An 18932-nucleotide genomic window follows, 5' to 3' on the forward strand; every position below is an offset into this window, starting at 1 on the left:
AGGACTTATGTTAAGTGTAGGTTAAACTATAAAAAAAAAAACTTTTCAAACTGAGAAAGTGAGAACTTAATAATAACCAGTTTTTAAAAAATTAATAATTGAATGAATAAATCCGAAAATATTTATGTAACAAAATATGTATTATATATGTGTATATACATATATGTATTTTTCCTTTCACATAATGCACAATGTATTTACCCAGGTATGTAAGATGCCAAGTCTTCTTTAACTAGCTGTAGGTTAATACTAGAGCATCTTCCAGGAACAGCAGAGGAGTCAAACAGTTCAACAGATAAAATATTATTTTCTRAAACTTCTGGAATGAAGAATACAAACATAATTAGCACCAAACAATGCTAATAAACAGACTATTCATGGTTTTTGAAACAGGGTAAATGGTTAGGAAGAGGCCAAACTTTGCAAAATTTTATCTGATTTATAAAATAATTTGATCCTGAGTAYCTATATTGTACAGGCTTAGCTTTAYCATCTGTGAAATTAGCTTAAAAGACACCCACAAGCATAGTAAGAACATTTTATTTATGCATTATAAATATATATGTACCAAAAACAACTGCTGCATGTAATTGGATTTATCAGATGGGCCATCGTTCCACAGCTGTAGAGAAGTAACCRCCTACACATTAACAATAAATGGTATTGAGAAAAAAACCTAAGGCACATGGGTTTGTCACTGAACTTCACCTTGGGGGATGTTTGAGAGCAGGGAGTGAGGAGGAGTCACATACACAACTACCAATGAAGTCAGGGAGATTTAAGCATGATCGGCACCCTTAGAAATGAGCTAGTTTTAATAAAGCAATTAATACAGTCATGGCCCATAAGAAAAGAGAGCTTTTTGTCAGAGGCCATATCTATTACTTTCCTCCAGGCTGGCTACCTGTCACAAGCATGAACGTAAGGATTTTGAATAAACTATTTAAGATACAAAAATACACTTTTTAATTTCTGAATTAATTGAAGAATATTTAGATGAAGACTAATACACTCTTGATAACTTACTAACAACTGAACATAGCATAAACTTATCTTCAGTCAGCTCTTCAAACCTTTCCTTGGCTTCTCTGGTCCACTCACTTGCTCCTTTGTAAGGTTCAAYGTGAGCCAACTTGCTCCTGATTGCCTAAAGAACAATTCAAATTACAAACCTAGAGTCATATATCTAGACCATCCCTTTGCAATCAAATCACARTCTGTGCTGTGCAACATGCTCGTGTAGGACAGCAATATAGGACAACAATACAAAGTGACCTTGGCCACTGTTTGTGCATTACTAGTTCTTGATCTGATGCCAGATGTTCTCCATACGGTCCTTTCACAGCCTGTGGTAAGACATGAACCCCAAATTCAGATTAGGTTCTTGCTTTTATTTTGCCCTGACTATATACAGCTGGCTGAAAGTCAAGAACRACCACTGCAAAGTACTGAAAAAGAAAAATCTCCACCCAGTTTTGATGACCTGAACATAAAACACAGGCTCAAATCACCTAAGAATAGCGCAATTATCCAYTGTGCAAGTCTAAAAGTCTACAGGCAGACACCTCAGTTCCAACTGTGTCAGAAAATCCACAGATGAAGTTGAAAGAGTCTCAACTAGGAAAAATGACAGCTGGGAGGTCAGACAAAATGAAGTATTTCAGAACTTTTTTTTAAGTACTTGTTTTAAACATACTGTTATGTCAAAACTAAGAAGAGTAAATGAGGTGGGGGACAAGGAGAGAAAAGAAACAGGGTAACAAAATTAAGAATACTTTGTGCAAATTTTCTAGCCCACAAGCAATCAGGTACAGGAAAAATGAGACAGGCTGGTAAGTTTGATAACCTTTGAGAAAAGCGCCATGGACGCTAAAGCCAACTCACACACTTCTGCGCTTTTCAGTCTTGGCAAGGACTTTTGCATCACCAGGGTATGTTAAAAAGGGCTGTAATATGTGCTGAAAGAAGTCCAGTTTTTATAATCCTTTTTTTATAACACTCTAATCCAAATCTCTTACCAATCAACTTACTTTTGTGGCAATGCAATGTGATGAATACCTGTCAATGCTTCCTGCAACAGGACAGAGCTCATGATGCTTTTTCAAGTCTGTATTTCTTACCTTCATAACACTTAATTTTGCAGTCTTGTGTTCATTCATGTTTCAATGAATTTTAAAGCCGTCATAGATTACTCTTGTTAAAAAACAAAAAGGTAYGAAGGCATAGCAATACATAAGCACATTTGTCTTGGAGACCATTCTCCTACTCAAATTTAAAGAACTAATAGCAATAGAGTGTTCTCTTTCATGCAAACTCCAGGTTTAAAGACCTTTCACAGTAAACTACAGATGACAGCAGAATACTGAAAGCTGACAGCTGACTGATTCAAGATTTTGTAAACCATTCCCTAGGGGCTGTTTATCCTCCTGCATGTGTACTTTTAGTCCTTTCCCCTTTATGCTGAAAGTGAGGRGATCAAACAGTTTATGTTCAATGGCTGACAAACTCCTAACAGCGTTTTTTTGAGGGTGTATGTTTGGGCAATAGCAAGCAACCAGTCAGAAAGAAGGAACGTTGCACATCAACTCAGCACCCTTGTTCATTCATCACTCCAACAGGAAGTGTCGAAGCACTGCAACTGCAAACACCCTTTACCATTTTCAGTGTTTCCCTCTCCCTTGCTGCCAAAAAAAGTTAAATGATTTTGACTGAAGCTTCCCCCAGCAAGAACTGTTCAGAATGTAAGCAACTAAATGTTGCTTCAGTAACTGGAAACCTTAGTTGTAATAATCTCTAATGATAGTCTCTACAGGTTAAAAAAGAAAACAAAAATCCCCAWTGACATATGAAGTTTTTCAGTGTAGTATAACTATAGTGGACAAACAGAATCATCTACTGARAAACTGACAAAAAATATTTTTTCTACTTAAATGCATTCTATTTGACAGAAAAAATAATACTTTGCCTTTTCCTTCTCCAGATTGGGCCCATGTCTAAAACACTTCCACGAGATGCAATGTAAAGAAGACCTCAAACTCTAAATGCGATTAAAGAAACTCACAAAGACAAAAACAAAACTCCAGTAGCATTAATAGAACATTGCTTGAAAGCTAAAAAATGTAAAACTGAGTTGGACAATCTGTGAAACCGGAGAAGCTAATAAAAAAATATTCTTGATTTCATTCAAAACCAAGTAACATTGCAAAAAAAGTAAACTTGCAAGCAAAACAGTTCAAATGCCTCATCATAAACTCTTGAGAACAGAAACTATGAAACCCGCTTTCTTGCTAAACATGTATTTGAAAATGTGCATAATCTTCTTTTCCCTTCCATCCTTCCAAGAGTCTACTGATTTTGAACGTTTATGAAGGGTACTAACTTACCTTTTCTGGAAAGCTCAGAAATTCCTTTTTGACTTTGCATACGTCTTTAAGACTTATCTTAGCAACGTTGCCAAAGTCAACATATTTTACCACAACCTCCTGATGACTTGGCAGCCCTTCAGGAAAATCAATCCACAAATTKTAACATTAGCTAAGCTTTCAAGTTACTCAAACAGAAAATAAGTATTTCATACAAAGAAAAAAGAGTTTCAAAGCAAGATCCACATTTAAATCCTATAAGCAAGAAATACCACACWACTCATAATGACATCTTGAGTTAACATCACGTATTTAATTAAAAACAAACAAGTAAACAAACAAAAACCAAACTATTTTGGAATTGCTACAGGAATATCACATAAGAACTGCTACCTATCCTTGGAAATTAAGTGCTGTGAGCATTTTGATTCTCTTCTACACAWTCTACACTCAGAGACTGCATATAGAAGATAGATTTGTACATTATAATAAGTGAGATGATGTTATTAGGAATATTTATATAATGGAATTTCAATAGTAATATAGAAAGTAAAATGTAGCATTGCTTCTTAGTTCTTAAAAATATGTACATAAAAATTAACAGCAAAGGAAGAGAACACATCCTATTAAACGAAATTTATGCAGCTAGTTGCTAGTATAAAAATTCCCCATAAAAAATAAGTTTGTTATTATTCCTATCCAATGTGTGACTTTGATACAATGAGATTTCTAGTTTTGCAACTTAACATTACAGTCATTACAGTAAAAAAACAAAAACAAAAAACAAACAAACAAACAAAAAAAAAACCACCATGGCCACCACCTCCACCACAACAAAACACAATACCTCACCTATTATCTCTGCTCTGCACCACATTTCATCTTTATATTTTGCAATACAGGCTTGCCCTTCAGCTGGGCAGACAATCTCCAAGTTTTCCCTATTCTCGTATTTGTATATCTCCTCAATTTTCTTTGGAAGAGCTAAAAAGTCCAGGCTATCCATCTAAAATGAGAAAAATAATCTCCTGCAATATAATGTATATATATGTATAGGTATACATTAGGCTAAGAACATTCTGAACTTCACCATGCTTTTTTAATGCACCTTTTATCTAGCAGTGCACTTTCTTGCCATCTTCCCAAAATAAAAGGGAGGGCATAAACATGTAAAGTGAATTAATCAATCTAATCATTTTTTAATATTGCCCTGTTCAGTCATGATACTAAACAGCAGCCTATGTACCCACAAAGCAATTAAGCATTTAATAAAAGTGACAAGTGTTTTACAAAGTTCTTTGAAGTTAATGGAAATTTGAAGTTTTTAATTGTAGACTAAATAGTTCATCATTTAAATAAAACTCTGTACCTTTYTTTAAAATGCAATTTCTTTCTAAACTTATTTCTAAACTTACCAATTGGAGATAGAAATCACTAGGACTATTAACATGACAAACTACAACAGAGACTTCTTCTGTTTCTTGTGGTAATTTAGCTGGACTGTACTGCAAGATTATATTATTTTCTAATTCACTGGGAAGCTGTGACCTAAACCTAAAGTCAACAAAAAGAGAGTTTGAATAAATTCTGCCAAAATTAACTAAGCAGGAAACTTTTTAAATTTAGATATGAAATGTTGTATGAAAAAAAAATGTGGAACAGTCTCTAAAAAGTAAGTTCATTCGCATCTGTATGAACAGCCTGAACCTTCTTTTTTGCACCCTGTGCAATCAATTATCTCTACCGTAATGAATCTCCCTTGACAAATATAATATGGCAACTGGCCCTAAAGTAGATTTGGAAAGCAGCACTGAACATTTAAATTGTTTAAAAAACTTAAAGCAAAAGAACAGAACTTGCTACATGGACAAAACCATTTTGAGATTTTCCTTCCCTCACTTACAAAGAAAAAAAGAGCAGTTATTAGAGGAAATTGCCTCTCACTGATGTCTCCAAGACAAGTAAATATAAACAATAAGTTGCTCAGTGTGCAGTAGAATAAACTCTAGCTTCCTACAGATTTACATACAGCACCCCAGGACACAAACGCCAAATCTAACACTCAAGTTCTTCTCTATCTGTTACTTCTAGATCTCCACTGGTCCATGCAAAGCGGGTCTCTTCTGTTCTGATGCCAGTAAGATCCCCTTGTACCCTATACATCATGTCACATGGCTAACTGACAGCAAACACACAGGCTGGCCTTGGTTGACACCAACCAAACCAAGGATAAGGGCTGATTTTTGCACACGCTGCAGCCACTGGGGATGCTAGTAGTTTATCTTTTCACACCCTTGTCAGTGATCAAGCCTGTATAGGAACTTTATTTCTGTCATTTTCTAAAATGAGGTAAGATGCATTATTCAAATAAATCCCCAGCAGTTAAAGTGAATATGCAAGAATGTTTGCAACATGTATGTTTGCAATACAATATGCAAAGCTCAGATTATGATGATCAGTGGTRAGATCAGTGACCCAAAAGTAAGGGTCAGACATTGCTGAACATTTATTAACCTTAATCACTCTCACTGTAAAAGCAATTTGCTTGGTAAATGTCTTAATTGTAAGTGTATTATGCAATCATCACGACTTGAGAGCATAAACTAAAGGAAAACACTTACCTTGCCAAGTCTAAAAAAACTAATGCATCCTTGAGAGACACTGGCATGTTATTGCTAATTTTATTAAATGGAGGCTTTTTCAGATCCACAATGAGCACTCCGTCTTCTTCTCTAAATATGCTCATTAAAACAACTTTATTATTTACCATTTTCAAAAATTCTGTCTTTGCTTCCTGTCCCCAACCTTCGCTCTGTGTCAAAGAGAAAAAAAAAAAAAAAAAAAAAAAAAAAAAAAAAAAAAATCAAGATGTCTGGGACTTCCAAATCAGAGATGGGTGAAGGGCAGCAAGAAAGTGAATCCACACATCCCATACATATGAAATATGGAATCTACTCAGGAGACCTGCTGTCTAGTCCAGCCTGGAAAATGAGACAGTATTCTCGGTCATGCATTTATAAAGATTTTTAATTCTATAAAATTGAATCCAATGGTTATAATTTGTACCATCCTTTCTTTAAAACTCTTCTGATTTTCTTGACAAACTAGAATTGTCACGTGCAGCTTTATCTATTATTTACATTTCTGCTCTTGAAGCTACTCTTCAGGATTCAAGTAACTTGAAAGTTACTCTTTCTCTTTGCTACCATTAGGCAAATGTACAATATGCTATAACTGTTCATTCAACTTATACATTCCATCTTTCCACAGCATCCTTTGTGTCATTTTATCTACCTTGATATAACCTGTCTAAACTTAATTYTCTTTAATCAAATTAATGCATTTCTCACTCGATACTTCAAATCTGTGCTTTTTAGATTTTTTTTCCCCCTAAAGTGTTTAGGAAACATTTTATCCAGATTTATGAAGTTTGTTCCGGACTTATCCTATTTAAAGGAATTTTCRAATAACCTCAGACTGGTAAAAGATAGTAGAAGACAACAGCTACATTGTCAGAAATACATAGCTGGGTTGGACACAGGCATTCCTCTGTGAAGGCAAATTTAAGAAAAAAAGCTACAAAAATAATAATTAAAAAAAAAAACAATAAACAAGAGTGAACATTGAAGGAAAAAAGCTGTAATTTATGTCCTTTTCTAGGAAAGGCTGAAAGTTTCAAATTGGATTTTATATGAAAAGAAGAAAATGAATGAAATTTTAAAGACAGGGCACAAAATTTTAAATAATAAAGGACAACTCAACAGGCTCTCTGAATGACTAAACCCACTACTTCTGGATTTCACTTATTTTTCAAGGCTATTTGCATGAAGCTATCAGTCGTAAAATAAGAAATTTATTTCTATAATTTATTTTTGAACTTCATAGAAGTACATCTCTAAAAAAAAAAGGTTTAAATCTATATTATCATTGTAAACATATTTTTTTTAAAGACACATATCCGCAAGCTTGCTAGTTATATTTTATATTAAATATGTAATATATTTATATACATCTTTAATTTGCCTTTTTTTCTGTTTACACTAGAAAAGTTTTGTAAATTATGTATTTAAATTCTTTAACATATATTCTCAGCAGAAAAAATAATCTCAATCTCATTAAATGGCAGGAACAGCTTTCACTTACTGCATTTTTGGGAACAATATCTTTCAGTGAACAGAGCACCGCTAAAGGAGGGATATCTGCAAGTTGTGCCTCAATATGCTCATCAGGCTTTCTTACAAACAAGCAAATGTCATCTGTGTCAATAATTTGCAAGGCAGAAGTTTCAGGTATTTCAACTGGAACATATTTATTGCTAGTGGGAATAAAAGCAGCGTTAGTTTGAAAGAAGAGCAAAACCAAACCTTACTTAGTAAATCGGTAGAATAAAATAGATCTAGAAAGTTCACTGTCTTAAATAAAACACATTTCTTGTTCTTAAACATTCAGGACTTGCACATTATTTCCATAACAAACACAAGTTTAAGTGGAGCATTTCAATGTGTGAAATATTCATTTGTGTACCTGCACACACCTCCACTTTTTTCAGAGAAACGTTACACAAAAAAATAAATAKTGTCACCTGGATATTTGTTATCAGCTTGCATGAAGCTTATTTACTGATTAAGGATTTATTTCTTAGGAAAGATCCTCTTGAGAAACTACAAAGGGTAACAACCACAGACAAACAGCACACTCTGTAAACATACCTTGAAAAAATTAAAACTTCAGAACTCCCAAAATCAATCAAAAATACTTCCATCACTGCAATATCACAAACTCTGTATCTTACTGGATCACCAGGCTTCCTTGCATTTTTACGTTTTAGAGGAATTAGCTCAGTGATAGTTCCACGGCACCACACTCCAGTTTCTTTACTCTTAATGAAAGTTCTACCACCTACAGAAAAGCAAATGAAAAACAGAACACACTCAGCATGCACAGATATTCCGCACTGTAAGTGCTATTCTTGCAGTTCTAAGTAACAGCCTACTGCTTCCACTATTTTGCAGAGGTAGGAGAGCACTATCAACAAAATAAAGACATAAAAACATTAAAAACCTTTCTTGATAACCAGTCTGTTTTCTCTCCAGTTTTATTTACACAGTGCCTGTACAGCTGGGAGGCTGTTACCTTGCACTAAGAAATATTCTTAGTAGGCTTTATATACTTACTACTGTAATAGACCAGACCTTCATGGGTTTGGGTATCTGCAGAAAGTTGAGTTCACATTAAATAAAAAAATCCATAAAAAAAGTTTAAGAGTCTCTGAAGTGACCCTAAGCAGGAAGGCCACTGTCCAGTGATCAGTCATTCCCAGAGCAGCTCACCTGAAGAGGTACAGGCCTGGGCTGTGCTGCACAGTAACCCTTGGCTGACCGTTAAACTTGGCCAGCTAACGTAACAGAGGAACCCGCAGACAGCTCCCACTTAGCACCAGACAAAATTTTCCATTTTACTGTATTCCACTTCTGTCTTGGAATATTCTAATTAAGCATTATATTATATGGAAATATAATGAGTGAGCATTCTGTCTTACTGAGATCTGGAAAGAAACAGATCTCCTTCCCAACCTGGTGCCCAACCAGGCAACCAGGCCAAACCCAACATGAAAACCTTTATCACTAAATATTCCACAAGCTCCCAACRTGTGCATTGGGAACATACTAGCTCAGATTTAGTCTCCAAATCTTAAAAGTATTTATTACTAGAACTACTGATACATTCCACAGCAATATTCAAGTTCACTGTCTATTCAGATTATTACTTAACTTCGACAGTTTTCTGAAAGCCTTCTGACGCAAATATTAAGAAATACTCCCAAGATTTTGAGTTAACGTAGGCCTTAAAAAATTACTAATTTACCTATTTCCAAAACATCTGAAGGTGAGAGATAGGAACTCAAACTACGACAAAAGGTTTTCAATTTCTTCTCCAAAACAACTGCTACTTTCTTCTGGGAGTATCTCCGAATATAGAAGTGGCATGGATTTATAACGTGGCTTACAAACACRAGTTCTGCCGAGCCTGAACAAGACACAAACAGATGTTAAACACAGCTCAAGCAATATGATACTACTACACACGTCTGATTAAGTTTGTGCCGTCTCTGCTACGACGACACCTCTCATTATCTCAAATAGCTTAACTGCAACTGCAGTCTGCTCATACTCATTTCAAACTAATTATGTTTTCTTCTCTGATTAAATCTTCTGAATAAAAAGGGAGATCTACCTCCCTTGAGATACCTCACAGAACAAAAAGCTCCCTGTAGCTTCTGCACTGCACTGTATCGCAGCTTCAAACTATGTGGCTTTACAGACAATCTTAGAAATTGTACCTTTATTTTCAAGGAGAACGTTAAGAGTGAGTGGATTTATGGACCAACACAGTAGTTATCAAGAACACCTCCCAGATTAGTTTTATCTCAAAGAAATTCAGTTCACATATCCCGAAACTTCTCTTACAAAACAGCAAAAACATGCAAACTAGGGAGGATGAGGCCATCTGCTTCATAATACATTCCTGATCACACCTAGGAGAGCTGAACACACATTAGCATTCCATTTCAGTGTCTTCTTTAACAACTCCATAAAATATGCCTCTTTAACATGAGATWTTAGTCAAATTTTAGCCAAACAAACAAAAAAAAATCACTACACCATACACCAAACCATTTACCAGATAGGTAAAAAACACTAACCAGGTTTGTACTCCAAAGGCGTTTCCTTCTTGAAGAGTTTCTTCCTCTGTTCATCTTCAGGAAATTCTGTGAGAAGTTCTGTTTTTTTATTGTTTTAAGAGAAGTTTAATGAAATAGGTTAATGTACGTACACATAAAATCAAATACATTACAGACAAATTAAAGATTTTGTWGGAGTACTGAGGAGGAATAAAATTGCATAGCTGACTTGTCTGAAACAGGGGCACATGTTGAGGAACACACACACGGCCAGTCCACATGCTAATTACAAGATAATCTAACAATCACAAGAACTGAACAGCATCCAGGACATGCACAACCATGCTGGTTTACATGCCAGTTTGTCAAAGCAAGAATTCCCCAAGCGTGTTGTGAGGTCCACTGGGAGTTTGGAACAAGCTTTCGACAGGTGCACCCAAGCTCTGACATTCACATGTATCTACAGAATTTCCTTCTCTAAATGAAAACTCAATTTATCACCAATTCTCAAGGCTGTCCTTTCATTTTCTCTAAAACAGGTACTGCACGAGCTGCTTGTTATTCTGGCACCTCACTCACTCTCTCAGAACAGCCACAGATGATGCTGGAATTGATTCAGTCATCTAAAATTTCAGATTTATACAAACTGAGAACATCTAACTTCACCAAAGCATTCCTCAACTTATTCCTATTTATAGCTCACCTGTGGTGCTCAACGTCACCGCTCTAATATGATCACACAAGTATTACTTGTTTTATGGTATGGTGATAAAGTTCAAGTACATGTCCTCAAGGTGGAGAGGTATAAACCAATTGTCTGGTTCCAAAGCGAGAATTTTTATATCACCATTTTGGCTCATAGGTGCAAGGATGTTGATTTTCATGAGTATTACTTTGCAGTGAACAGTAATGAAGTATGTTTGTATCACTCAGGAAAATATATTTTGCGTTTAAAGTCAGATGAAACTGTGTGTATGCACTATGTCCTAAAAAGATTCCATACAAGGAAAAGGAGGCACAGAAACAAAACTAGAAATAGGCAATGCACTAACACCAATGTAGGGAGCCTTTATTACTCTTATTTTGGCACACTGAACACTGCTGTTACACCACAGAGGAATGTACCCTTCTATACTTGGGAAGAGGATGGTTGAAGATAAGCTTCAAATAAAATGAGGATGAGTATTATTTTCTCCTTTCATTTTCTGCTTTCCAGGTCTAGGTTCAAAGAAAGCTATCTTGGGCACCAGCAACTGTGAACTTCCAGAATATGAATCTTTTATCCTCAATGAACTTATGCCTGACCACAGCCTTATGCTCTGGAATTCCAGACTGATCCAAGAGATTTAACTTGCATGTAAAAGAAGCTTTTCTATTGTTTTCCTTAGTCCATTATGTGAAAAAACAACACTCAGCATGTATTTGGTGAAGTAATGTTCCTCCATCTAATAGGGTGCCTGTAATTAAAGGCCTAGTTCCTTTCCTCAAAGGTTAAATGCCTTGGCTTGCCAAGTTCATGCAGCTCCAGTACCTTGGCTGCCTGCTGAAACTTACTGCAATARGTCAGTGACTTTCAGTACAGCAGGGACCAAAACTGGACAGAGCACTTGAGTGCAGCCTCACAGAGCCTGCAATCACTTCCTTGCACCAGCTACACTGTACTCATCAGGCCAGAGAATTGATAAGCAGATTCTGACGTCAATGTCAGAAATCAGGATCGTAGCAACTTAGAGATCCAAGCACATCTATCCAGGAAGACAGACTTACCACAGAATCCTTAATATTGCAAGGGACCTTTACAGATCAYCTAGTCCAATACCTCTGTACACGCAGGGTCACCTAGAGCATGTGACACAGGGTGGCGTCCAAGCTGGTTTGGAAGATCGCCAGAGAAGCAGACTCCACAATCTCTCTTGGCAACCTGTCCAGGTGCTCTGTCACCTTCACTGTTAAGAAATTTTTCTTCAAGTTCCTGCGGAACTTTGATGCTTCATTTTGTGGCTGTTTCCTCCAGTCCTATCAGTAGCCACCACTTAAAAGCAGCCGCCCCATCCTCCTCACTCCCTTGAGGTATTTATAGACACTGAYCAGGTCCCCCCTCTTCTCTAGGCTGAACAGGCCCAGCTCTCTCAGCCTTTCCTCATAGGGCAGATGTTCCAGGCCCCTGATCATCCTCGTAGYCCTGCGCTGGACTCTCTCCAGCAGCTCTACATCCGTCTTGCACTGAGGCACCCAGAACTGGACACAGTCTCCAGATGTGGCCTCACCAGGGCTGTGTATAGGGGAACAATCACCTCGACCTTATGGAGATGCTCTTCCTAATGCACCTCAGGATCCTGTTGGCCTTTTTGGCCACCAGGGCACTGCTGCCTCATGGTCAGCTYGTGTCCACCATGACGCCCAGGTCCCTCCTGACAGAGCTGTTCTCCAGAAGGTCAGTCCCCAGCCTGTACTGGTGTCTGGGGTTATCCTCCTCAGGTGCTGGACCCTGCACTTGGCCTTGTTGAATTTCATAAGGTTTCTCACTGCTCAGTTGTCCAGGTACCTCTGCATGGTAGCACAGCCCTCAGGGYTATCAGCTACTCCTCCCAGTTTTCTATCATCAGCAAACTYGCTGAGGGAGCACTCTGTCCCTTCATCCAGGTCACTGATGAATAAACTGAACATGGCTGGGCCAGGGACTGAATCCTGGGGGACACCGCTAACTACAGGGCCTCCAGCTAGACTTCGTGGCACTGACCACCACTCTCTRGGCTCTGCCATGCAGCCAGTTCTCAATCCACCTCACCGTCCACTCATTCATCCCACACTTCCGTAGCTTGCCCAGGAGGATGTTGTGAGGGATGGTGTCAAAAGCCTTCCTGAAGTCCAGATAGATGACATCCACCACTCTTATCTATCCAGCTAGTCACTCCATCATAGGCTATTAAGTTAGTCAAGCATGATTTCCCCTTGGTCAATTCATGCTGACTACTTTGGAGGACCTTCTTGTCCTCCACAATGCCTATTATTATGATGACAGCCACTTGAGATAAGCAGTAAGAAAGTTCCCACCAAGTTAATAGAAGAAAAGAAGAAAMCAGAGTTCAAAGTAATGGAAAGTGAAATGCAGCAGCCATGAAAGACTCTACAGGAGTGCTGAGTTTGACTTCAAACATGCTGTGGACAAAAAAAAACATCACGATCAATCCCAGAATATCAAAAGCATCAGGTGTTAAGTAATTTACCTTCCTCATCATCTTCAATTATTTCTTCTATTATGACATCAGGGCTGGACAGAGTCTTGGGCAGAACAGGAATATTCTGATGATGTATCATGGTAAGTAGTTCTTGTACTCGTGTGTTTTTCTTTTCTCCATCAACATCAAGTTTTGCAAAAGTCTTTATTTTCCTTTCTCTGGTAAGTGCTGGAAAGGCATTGTCTAAGGAAAGCTGAGTGTCAAAGCCTGGTGGTATTCCTTCTTTGTCATCAGACCTGAGAGTGTGTTGTGCACTGTCTTCACTGTATTTGGGAAAACATCTATTTGAAGACAGGAATTAAAGAATTGGGTTTTGCTTTCAAGGAAGCAATTAAGTCAAAGCACTTTTTTCCTTTTAAAAACACATCACAATGCTATGAAAATACCTCATTAAAATGTCTGAGATTTTTTTTTCTTCAGTTAAAGAATCAATAAAATACAGAAAAGAGTCAATAAAATGCATAAAAAAATTAAATAATCTTATTTCTCAAAAAAGATGTTTTTGAATACCATGACACCAAAACAGCAAAACTGTATCTGAATCCTAGAAACTAGACTATCTGGAAATTGATCTTTCCTAATTTTCTCTTTGCTCTCAATCTTTTTAAAAGAAAGACCACTTTATACTATAGAATTTTGTGCTATACTGTACTTTATGCTTCATATTCAAAGAGCAATTTTTTACAGCATTCTTTCAAGACTCTCTGGGTTGCTTCAAACTGTAATGTATGTCACTATGGGAGATTCCCGCCACCATGAACATACAAGAGAGAATTCTTAATTCAAGCCATTCTACACAAACAGAATTTCCTTAGAACAGTTTTAACACTTTTGCCCATGTAGTAATAAATCTGAGATACAGTGTGAGCCATTATGCTTTGAAGAGATTCCAAGAACAGTCTGCAAACTGCTAGAAAACAATATGCAGAATTTAGTTCATCACCCCTCTCTAGAAGAAATCCTTTTATCCTTGGAATAGGTCAGTGCAAAACATGAGGTGCCCCTGCTTAAACGACCAAACATCATGCAGAAGTAATAATGAACTATTTGAAAACAAAAGACACTTTTTTTTTTTAAATGCATGCYAGATGTCCTTGTACTCACAGGTACTCTGTACTGTAATCTGCAGTATTTCCAAGTACTATTACAGTGACAACCCTTTCTCAGATTATCAGTGATAACAACAGACTTGCATTATATTTTAACAGCAATTCTATTCTATTTATTTTCAGAACTTTTTGCCAAATACTGCAGGAGAAGTAAAGATACCTAATTAAATCTTCTTTTTTTTTTTTTCTTTCTTTTGGTTCAGGTTAACCTTAAGTAAATTATTTTGACATTTGCCATAATCAACATTTAGATGTGAAGCAGAAATATTGTAAGCTTCAGCTCTTGCTGTAGATTTTCCAGATGCGTTTATATATGCATAAATCAATATTTACATACTAAAAGTATAAATATTTCTATTTTAACATTATTTACTAGTTATAACAACATCAATCATGAAAAATGAAGTCTTCAGTACATAAATCCCATGACAGAGAAAAAAGTTGGGTAAAACACAGATCAAAGTGAAACGTCACCACTATTTTAAATGGAATGCCAACCAAAATTCCAGCAAGTAAAGTTTTACTCTGGTCTGTTCTCACACTCTCAGAAGTATACATGTACTTCTTAATTAATCTCTAATAAATATTCAACTATTAGAAGATTAGGCTAACTACCGCACACATTAAAAGAATGCTTACCTTGTTGTTTTTCCCCATTCAATCTTCCCCATGTTTTTTAACAAAGCTGTAATCTCATCAGTATTCACAAAGAGACTAGAAGAAAAAGAAACATGAAAGTCACCGTCATAATTTAAATCACTCTGATACTTCATGATATACACCTGATTTTTAGGACAATATTCCCCATAGGAATTAAGAGTTGTGAGGAGAAAAAAAAAAAGTTAATTACTAACTTTATTCCTTCCTCTGTGGAGCAAAAGAACACTGAAACTTGACATGTTAACATCCTATTAACAACTGATTTGGCTATTCATTCATCTTCACATGCTCTCCTGCCTTGCACGCGCACACACACACACMCCCCTCCAGTATTTATGGAGTTCTCATCAATAGCAAGTTTAATTCCATCCATTTTTCCTCACTAGCACCAGCTCTTGCTCTTATCCATCCAACAAAACATTATCAAGAAACCCACAGCCTAACAACATCCTTACTCTTTCCTTTAATACTTCTGAGTGCACCCTATGCAGACTGTCATTGCAGTGCTCTGGCAACTCCTACCGAACTGCCCAGGGTCAGCTAAACCACAGCTGTGATCAGCCTTTCCTGCTCTTTCCCTAATAATTCCTTTACCTTCCCAGGTAAAAAAAAAAATTATGCTTGCAATTTCTAAGAAGGGTATCATGGTAAACAAGAGTTACCACAAATTTATTCTCAGAGATCTGGGCCATGGGAAACATTTAAGTCATTAAGTCCTTGCTGAAGATGGGAAAGTCTCTCCAAGACTTAAGACGTTGCCTTAACGTTTTCTACTCAGAAAAGGAAAAAGCTAAAAATGTTAGAGACCTGACAAATGATTTTTSAAATCCAGGGGCATTTCATTTTACATAGTACACAACTGTAGGTGCACCATAATGTCTTTTCCCCCCGAATGTCTAAGATGAAAGATACTGTGCATTTTTAAGAGTATGTTTATATACTGGTTGACATGTACGTGCACATTATGGACTAGTAACATTTTCTAAAATATAGCAAGTGAAGCAGCTTGATTGCATAGAATCATAAAATGGTTAAGGTTGGAAGGACCTCTAGAGATCATCCAGTCCAACCCTCCTGCTCCAGGAGGGACACCCAGAGCATGGGGCACAGGGTGGCAGCCAGGCATATTTGGAAGATCTCTAGAGAAGGAGACTCCACAGCTTCCCTGGGCAGCCTCTTCCAGGGCTCTGTTGCCCTCAGTCAAGAAGTTCTTCCTCGCATGCAGATGGAACTATCTGTGTTTCAGTTTATACCCATTACCCCTTGTCCTGTCACTGGCCACCACTGAGAAGAGTTTGGCCTTTTCCTCCCTGTATTCTCCCYTCAGGTACTTACACATATTGAGCACATCCCCTCTCAACCTTCTCCACACTAGACAGACTCAGCCTATCTTGCTTAGTCTTTCCTCATATGAGGGATGCTCCAGTCCGTTAATCATCTTTGTCACTCTACATTGGACCCTCTCTAGAAGCTCCACATCCCTCTTGTCCTGGGGAGCCCAGAACTGTCCCCAACACTCCAGGTGCAGCCTCACCAGAGCAGAGGGGTAGAATCACCTCCCTTGACCTGCTGGCAACATCCTCCTGATGCAGCCAGGATCCCACTGRYCTCTTTGGCCAYGWGGGCACTGCTGCYTCATGATTAAGTTGGTGTCAACCCGGACTCCCAAATCTCTCTSTGTGGAGCTGCTTTCCAGCAGGTCAACTCTTCAACTGTCCTGATGCCTGGGGTTATTTCTCCCCAGATGCAGGATCCTGCACTTGTCCAAGTCTAAGTATTTGCAAGTATTTGCACTGTTTAACTCGTAAATGGACAGCTTTTGTCATTGAGATAACTAGTGCAACCATCTACCTTCCCATTTACCTTAAAGATGTTTTCTCCTTCAAGCTATTCACTCTTGAAAGCTCATCCTCAACTGTCAACTTTAGATTGTGAATAATCTGAAATTAATAAATGCAGTTTTAGCTTCTATTATACAATAAGCAGATAACTTATTTACAAAGCRACATAATTAGTATTTGACGTTTTGAGTTCTACAGAAAAACAAACTTTACTCATTTATAGCTGATGATAATTTAGGTCTCTGTCAGTCAATTTATTCTCAACATATTTTCTTTTATCACTTAAGACCTAACACTTGCATTTTGTTTTTCTAACCATAGAACACAACTAGCAATAGAAACTGTTCAGCCTGCAGGGGGGAATTTTATCAGTGCACATAAATATCTGAAGGGACAGTATAAAGGTGGTGGTCTCAACAGTCTTTGGAGTGGTGTGTGCAATAGAAAGTAATGGGAACAAACTGAAACAAAGTAAGTTAACTCTGGAACTGTGGATTGGGCGAGTGCACAGTGARGTGGACTGAGAACTGGTTGGATGGCAGAGTCCAAAGGGTGGTGATAAATGGGGCCAAGTCCAGTTGGAGGCCTGTGGCCAGTGGTATCCCCCAGGYATCAGTACTGGGCCTGGTGCTGTTCAGCCTGTTCATCAACGACTTGGACGAGRGCATAAAGTGCACCCTGAGCAAGTTTGCGGACGATACCAAGCCGGGTGTAGCGGCCAACACTCCAGAGGGCTGGGCTGTCATTCACAGGGACCTGAATAGGCTGGAGAGTTGGGCAGAGGAACCTCATGAAGTTCAACAAGYRTAACTGCAGGGTCCTGCACCTGGAGGAGGAATAACCCCAGGCATCAGTACGGAAAAGGGGTTGACCTGCTGGAAAGCAGGTCCATGGAGAGGGACCTGGGATTCTTGGTTGACACCAAGTTAACCATGAGGCTTTGGTCTGACACCACGAAGCAGGTGTGTTTCTACGAACATCCGGWATGATGGGGAGGAATAATGTTAGAAAAGGCCTGCTGCTCCACTGCATCACTGTTTGCCTCTGTGTCCTTGTCCTACCTTTCCATTTACTGTTTCAGATAGTAAGCTCTTTAGGGACAAGCATCAACTTCTTGTTACCACTAAATCAACACATTCCAATCCACAACCAGAACCAAATTTAGACTAGTTGGGGCGCGGGGAAAGTGGGGCTTCGAGGGGCTAGGGGGACTACAGAATACTTTCCTGCAAGAGTCTCATAAAGGAAGATGGATAATCGTAACTTTCAACAGCTATTTGGAGGTAACAGTTAAGAAGTTACTTTACATTACAAGAACTTAATTACCTGAGTCAGATCGCAGTAGGTTCTTACAGAAGGTGTAATTTTTAGCTCCTTTGCAATCCTAACAGCACCAATCAAGCAATTTTTCTTCTCTTCAATGTACTGTTTAGCCCTCGCAACTTCTGCACTGTAACTGTCAATATTCATCAATAATTCTGCATACAATTTYCTTTTCCTGTATTAAAAACAACATTACTTTTCAGAAATCTARTAGGGCACAGAGCAATGCAAATTAAAACTTCAACTGTAAAACAGTTACCACAACTCTACCAGAAGGATGAAATAAAATTCAGTTAACCAAAAATGTAACAGTTCACATTAAAGGGCCCTATCTTTTGGAGAATCTYTTCTGTTAAAAACAAAGCAAAAAACCAAACTCTTCCAATCAAGCCTCCAGATGTGCTGGTTTCTCCATACATATTCAACTGCAGACTAAAGGGCTAAACTCTATAATCCAGTCTAYAAGGTATCAAATGCCCCTTCCACGGGCTTTTGAGATACTAAGCTTTGCTACACATAAATCTGAGGATACAAATACTTTTGAAAATGAAGTATTAGAAAGGTCCTTTGGTTCTTTAGGACCGAAGATTTTCAGAAAGTTATTCTTAGTTTCCACACTAACTATCTACTAATTGGTACTTATGGAATAAAGATATTTCAGACAACAGACACGAATAAGACTATAAAATTATTAACAGAGATTACATATGCTAGTT

General features: G+C 37.7%; 1 protein-coding gene across 5 annotated transcripts in view; it reads right to left on the reverse strand.

Moving 5' to 3' along the window:
• RNF17 (ring finger protein 17) overlaps positions 1 to 18932 on the reverse strand; it is a 44454-nt gene that overhangs the window by 18211 nt on the left and 7311 nt on the right. For 4 of the 5 annotated variants that reach the window (XM_026035019.1, XM_026035020.1, XM_026035021.1 and 1 more), the window contains 14 exons: positions 18220 to 18391; positions 16916 to 16992; positions 15032 to 15106; positions 13272 to 13564; positions 10066 to 10143; positions 9228 to 9389; positions 8072 to 8261; positions 7506 to 7677; positions 5984 to 6174; positions 4778 to 4916; positions 4215 to 4368; positions 3384 to 3499; positions 1027 to 1147; positions 202 to 319 (listed from right to left, as the gene is read on the reverse strand). In XM_026035019.1, the coding sequence (XP_025890804.1) occupies positions 202 to 319; positions 1027 to 1147; positions 3384 to 3499; positions 4215 to 4368; positions 4778 to 4916; positions 5984 to 6174; positions 7506 to 7677; positions 8072 to 8261; positions 9228 to 9389; positions 10066 to 10143; positions 13272 to 13564; positions 15032 to 15106; positions 16916 to 16992; positions 18220 to 18391 (2058 nt within the window). The remainder of the gene's footprint in view (positions 1 to 201; positions 320 to 1026; positions 1148 to 3383; positions 3500 to 4214; positions 4369 to 4777; positions 4917 to 5983; positions 6175 to 7505; positions 7678 to 8071; positions 8262 to 9227; positions 9390 to 10065; positions 10144 to 13271; positions 13565 to 15031; positions 15107 to 16915; positions 16993 to 18219; positions 18392 to 18932) is intronic. The other variant, XM_026035022.1, reaches the window with a different exon arrangement.

This window comes from Nothoprocta perdicaria, unplaced genomic scaffold, assembly GCF_003342845.1.
Source record: "Nothoprocta perdicaria isolate Ctin4 unplaced genomic scaffold, notPer1 scaffold_155, whole genome shotgun sequence".
NCBI classification, from domain to species: Eukaryota; Metazoa; Chordata; class Aves; order Tinamiformes; family Tinamidae; genus Nothoprocta; species Nothoprocta perdicaria.